The 5970-nt window shown below is 50.9% G+C and overlaps 1 protein-coding gene across 1 annotated transcript; it reads left to right on the top strand.

Moving 5' to 3' along the window:
• Positions 1–102: 102 nt before the first annotated feature.
• LOC116465250 (golgin subfamily A member 8M-like) lies at positions 103–4225 on the top strand (the record flags this gene model as incomplete). The annotated part of the gene is made up of 8 exons (XM_058435267.1): positions 103–338; positions 600–662; positions 2098–2173; positions 2605–2669; positions 3234–3334; positions 3417–3517; positions 3613–3768; positions 3853–4225. Coding segments are annotated over 8 exons (974 nt in total), but the record flags the coding sequence as incomplete, so codon positions are not given.
• Positions 4226–5970: the final 1745 nt, after the last annotated feature.

The raw sequence follows: 5970 nt of genomic DNA, 5'->3' as shown, positions 1-5970 counted from the left end.
AGGCCATGTTTGAGGAGCCTGAGAGGAGCTGTGCGCCAAGAGAAGGGTTTTTTTTTTTTTTTTGAGAATCCGGAGGCCCTTATTGTCTGCTTCCTTTCTCAGCTGAACCCCTGCCCCCGGAGCCCCCAGCAGTGCCCTCTGAGGTGGAGCTGCAGCACCTGAGGAAGGAACTCGAGAGAGTGGCAGGAGAGCTCCAGGCCCAGGTCGAAAAGAATCATCGCATGAGTCTCCTGAACCGGGTCCAAGAAGAGAGAATTCGAGAGCAGGAGGAGAGGCTTCAGGAACAGCAGGAGAGGCTTCAGCAGCTGGCCAAGCCACAGAGCGTCTTCGAGGAGCTGGTGCGTTGCCCCAGCTGTGGAGCCTGCCCTCCTCCCTAGCCCTCCGGGCCTTTGTTTCCCCACCTCTAAAACGGGGCAGTGTAGCCCTCACGTGAAATGTTACTTCTAAAGGCACCTGTGAACCAGGTGGCTGTGGGAGAGAGGGGATGATTTTTCTAACCTGCCTCCACCCTTCCTGGTGCCATGGGAGGCAGACACCAAGTTCTGGGGTCTCTAGCTGCAGTGGGTGGTTGCTGATTGCTTCTCTCTGTCCTGAACAAGGAGAACAAGAGCACCCTGTGTTTGGAGCAGCAAGTAAAGGAGCTACAGGAGAAGCTGGATGAGGTGGAGACGGAAACCTCCACCCCATCCAAGAAGGGCTGGGAGGCAGGCACTAGCCTCTGGGGAGGGGAGGTGCCAGGCCAGAGGCAGCTCCAGCCTGGGGGCTGGTGACCACAGCACCCCCCAGGGAAGTCCTGTGGCTGTTTCTTGCTTCCTGCCCTCTGACTTTTAGAGGTGGGTAGCCCTGGGCTCCTCCCAGGTCTGGACATCATCATCCCAGCTAGAGGCATGGAGCCCCCCAGTCACCGGGGAAGAGACAGTGGTATAACAGGCTCCTTATGCCAGGCGCAGTGGCTCACGCCTATAATCCCAGCACTTTGGGAGGCTGAGGCAGGAGAATCACTTGAGGTCGGGAGTTTGAGATCAGCCTGGCCAATGTGGTAAAACCTCATCTCTACTAAAATTACAAAAAAAAAAAAAAAAAAAAATTAGCGGGGCATGGTGCACATGCCTGTAATTCCACCTACTCAGGAGGCTGGAGCACGAGAATTGCTTCAACCCAGGAGGTGGAGGTTGCAGTGAGCTGAGATTGCACCACTGCACTCCAGCCTGGGCCACAGAGTGACACTCTTGTCTCAAAACAAAACAGAAAGACTTCTTAGATTAAAACTGGATTCCAGCCTCCATTCCACTGGTCATGCCGATCTTTTTTTTAGATGGACTGTCACCCCGGCTCGATCATGCCAAGGTTCACTCAATCCTCCCCTCACACAGCTATTTTTTTGTGTGTATGTTTTTAGTAGAGACGGGGTTTCACCGTGGTCTCCATCTCCTGACCTTGTGATCTGCCCGCCTCGGCCTCCCAAAGTGCTGGGAGTACAAGCGTGAGCCACCGCACCCGGCCAGTCTCTGTTTCTTTATAACTTCACAAGGAAGTTAGCATTTTCCTTACAGAGGTGCTGAGGATTAAATGAGAAGAGAGTGTGAGATTTGAGGCTGGGGAAGGAGGCATGGGGTTGTAGGAAAGCGAGGCAGTCACTTAGGCCTGGAGTAAGGGGACAGGGGCCTGGGCAGCAGACAGAGCCCCCACAGTGCCCTCGCTACCCTATTAATGGGCCCAGAATCTGGAAACCAGCCACCACGTGCCCGCAAACCCAGGGTCTTCCTGCAGGTGGGGCTGAAGAGCCAAGAGGCTCAGAGTCTGCAGCAGCAGCCAGACCATTACCTGGGTCACCCGCAGCAGTACGTGGCCACCTATCAGCAGCAGGTGGCCACCTATCAACAGCTGACCTCTGAGAAGGAGGTGCTGCACAGGCAGTGACTGCAGCAGACCCAGCTAATGAACCAGCTGCAGCAGCAGGAAGCTTGGGGCAAAGCGGTGGCCAAGATGGCCCGCCAAAAGTTGCAGGAGACCCAGGGGAGGGAGCTGCGAGGATGGGGCCGTGAGGGGCATGACCTGGCAAACTCCATCCCTTCTCACTCTTTCCTGGCCCCTTAGGAGAGCCTGGAAGCTACCAGCCAGCAGAACCGGCAGCTAACAACCCAGTTTGGCCTCATGTCTCTCCCTGGGGAAGGTACTGGAGACCGCTCAGAGGAAGAGGAGAGAGCCCCAGGAGGAAGGGGGGACTGTTAGCAGCATAGGATTGAGGAGTTGGAAAAGACCTTTAGAACAGCTGGTCACTATGCCGACCGGGTGCCTGCGCTAAGTCTGGCATCAGTGTGGTGACCTCCTATGAGCAGGAGGCCACCAAGTTGCCTAAGGATGGCTGAACTGGCCCAGGTCAGAAAGGGAGCAGGTCAGAACTCCCACATTGACCAGTAGTGGGAGTGTGCCTGGGCGGAATAGCAAGATCTTGATTCTTAAAAACAAAAATAAAGAACAGCAGCTCATTCCTCTCTGGGGAGGGGCTGGCTCAGGGTTACACAGTGAGGGTGGAGGTAGAGGTGGGCCCACGGTACCTCCCTTGTTGGGTAGTCTGAGGACCCCTCTGGCCACCCCCCACAGGAGATGGAGGAGAACCTCAGCCCATGCCGAGCGTCCCGGAGGACCTGGAGAGCGGGGAGGCCACGGTGAGCCTGACTCCCCCTGCACCCACTTCGCCACCTTCCTCTGTGGTCCCTCCAAGACCCCTTTATGCTCTTAGATTCCCTGCCTTCTGATTTCTCTGGACCCTCACCCCTTCCGAGAGCCAGTGGTCAGACACCATTTCACCTGTGACCAACAAGTGCACTCTCTGAGGCCCCAAGGGAAGGGGCTGTGCTCCACCTCTCTGCCCCACTTCTTCTGTGTATGCCCCTACAAGAATGCTCACGTCTTGCCCTCAGGTGGCATTTTTCAAGTCCACTGGAGTGCCCAGGAGAAGCAGGCACGGTTACGAGAGCAGGTGAAAGAGCAGAGGGTGTGCTGCCAGCACCTGGCTCACCTGGTGGCCTCGGCCCAGAAGGAGCCAGAGGCAGCGGTCCCAGCCCCAGGGACTGGGGGCGAGTCTGTGAGTGAGGAGACCCACTGGGTCCTGCAGGAAGTCATGGAGAAGCTGGCCCACGCCAGGACTCCCCTCCGCCTTCTCCATGACTTGAAAATGCCACCTGAGGGCAGGTCACTGCCGAGATGTGACCACAATATTTTGGCTCCAGATCAGCTTTATGGACCACCTGGAGGAGAAGGCAGACCTGAGTGAGCTGGTGAAGAAACAAGAAATACGATCCATCCAGTACTGGCAAGAGAGATGCCATCAGTGAGTGGGAGGCCAGGGCACGGCACGGGGAGCTGCAGGGCCGTCAGAGAGGCCCCAGTGTCTGAGCCCTGTCCTCCCGCAGGAAAACCCATCACCTTTTAACAGAGCCAGGGCGCCATGCCAAAGATGCGGCAGTGGGAGGAGGAGATCATGAGGCTGGCCCAGGACAGGGAGGAGATGAAGGTAGGGTGTGCAACATCTCTGTGGGGGTGTGGGTGGGGGTGGGTGTGAGGGTGGGCGCAGGCAGTGGCATGACAGCTGAGCACCCCTCCCTCCAGGTGAAGCTGCTGGAGCTGCAGCAGATGGTATCGGGGCCTGTCGCGACGACAACAATGGGCACAGAAAATTCCTGGCTGCTGCCCAGAACCCTGCTGATGAGCCTGGTGCAGGAGCCCCAGCCCCCCAGGGGCTTGGGGCTGCAGACAAGCATGGTGGTGAGTAGAGCCCTCAGGCGGGGTGGGCAGGCAGGAAGAGGGGGCTCCCACTGTGCTCAGATCCCTGCCTCCCTCTCTCCAAAGATCTTTGTGAGGTGAGCCTCACCTCCTCTGCGCAAGGAGAGGCCAGGAAGGGTCCTCCCTGTGACAACCCTACTGCACAGCCGATCGTGCAGGACCACCAGGAGCACCCAGGCTTGGGCAGCTATGGCTGTCTTCCATTCTTTTGCTGGGCTTGGCTGCCGAGAAGAAGGAGATAAACATCATCATCATCAAAGAGCTGGCCAAGAAATTTTTAAATAAGAAACCAAGTTATGTGGTTAATCTCCGACACAATTCATTTAGTTCATTTGAATGTTAGAGCCACTCATTATTATTTGTGTTTCTAATTTATAGTTTAAGTTTATTTGTAAAAAGTTAAAAGAGAGTGGGCCTCTGTGGCTTTCACTGATGTTCACTCTGGCATCCTTTAGTATTTTTCTTTTTTAATTTCATAATTGTAGGTCATTAGCATGCATATCCAGTTTGCCCTTATGTGGTGGGGGAGTTCAAACACGCAAAGACCCACTCTTTGCACAAAACTGTTCTCGTTGGTTTGGAATAGGCTGCCATGCTTTTGTAATGTTATTGCAGCATGTATATTCATTACAGAATTCAGATAAAATTTGCCTATGTACTGCTAGTGTTTGATCTAAATCACAGTGAGCTCTTCATTAGCTCAATATGTGGTCTGCCCCCAAGTGTGCACTGTTTATTACTTTGTAATATGCCACTATGAGTACTGACATTTAGAGTTGTTCAAAGGCCGAGAACTGGAAACAGCCTTTCCTCCATTTTCTGTGTATTGGTGATGGGAGTCATAACCTTTTGGGGGAGCTTTTTAAATCTCACAGAAGAGGAAAGTGGCCTGCTCTGGCAGGTATGTGCAGGATAGAGTGTGTTTCATCTGTCCCGGTGCCAAGAATTAGCGCTGTATTATGGTGGTTCCCTTAGGATTTGTATGTGCTCTGGGCTCATGAAGATACTGCATCATGAGCTGCAGCAGTTGTACTCTTTTTCGAAGACCTAAAAAGGGATGATTTCTGAGGAATGAAAGGTTCCCATCATTGACTGTGGATATGGAAAACCTTTCCTAGCTTAGAGCATTTGTATCTATAATACGTTTTAAAGTCAGAGTTCATGTTACCTGTTTTAATCACATGACTACATGCCTCAGTACACAAAAGGGCACTGGTTGGCATTCTTCCTAATGTATTTAGTGAAGATCATAAGAAATCCTTTACGAGTTCAAATGTCCCTGGAACAGGCATACAGGCTCTAGCCAAGAATGAATTAGAGTGAAGGAAAGCTATGTGACGCCTGGCATTCCTCTCTGTTCACGGAGCTTCTTTGAAGCTGATGATTTTACCATCTAGACCTCTCTGGCTAATACCTATTCTTCAGCCACCTTGGTTACTCTGACATAGGAATTTACTTCTTTTCCTTGAATGGAAAACACTTTAAAAAATAATAAGAAACATTATTATAAACTAATATATGTGAGAGTACTTAGTTGAAACAAGGAATTTTAGTAGACAGTATTGTACTATCTTTGAAAATGAAGGAGAAGTTTATGAAACTTAAAATGTTTATAAACTGCAGTGCAATCTACTGCTTGTGAATGTCGATGTATTATCAGGAAATGTGTCTATACAATCACACAGTTATATTTTCTCATAAACTTCTTTACAAAGAGAAATATGTTTTTGTACGTCTCAGTTTCAGTTAGGGACATATTTTGTGCAATATTTATGTGGTTGTGCCTATGCGTGATGAATGAATGCATTTCAGTCATATATTGCCTAAATCAAAACTTGATGATTTGGGAAAGACTCAACAGTTCAAACTTCATGAAGTTCTAATGTCTGTGTTCCAGAACACATCACATTATTAGGACGTAGGGAGATATGTATGTGTGCTCCCTGGGGTGGGGATTTCTAGTTACTAGACTATCTCCAGATTTAGCGTTTGGCATCCTCCTGATACTTCTATGACATTAACAGGAGAGCAACAATATGATTTTACCGATGGAATAACAGATTTGCCGGCATTCACTGAAAGAGGGCAAATATTCGGTCCTTGTGACTTCAACTGACTCTTCCAAATTTTATGAATGTATCAATGTATTAGATAAACCCAGTTTCAGAATGATAAAGAAAAAAT

The sequence above is a fragment of the Hylobates moloch genome, unplaced genomic scaffold (genome assembly GCF_009828535.3).
Source record: "Hylobates moloch isolate HMO894 unplaced genomic scaffold, HMol_V3 SCAFFOLD_3995, whole genome shotgun sequence".
Lineage (NCBI taxonomy): Eukaryota > Metazoa > Chordata > Mammalia > Primates > Hylobatidae > Hylobates > Hylobates moloch.
The sequence above is the reverse complement of the archived record's forward strand: the minus strand, read 5'-3'. Positions and strand labels throughout refer to the sequence as shown.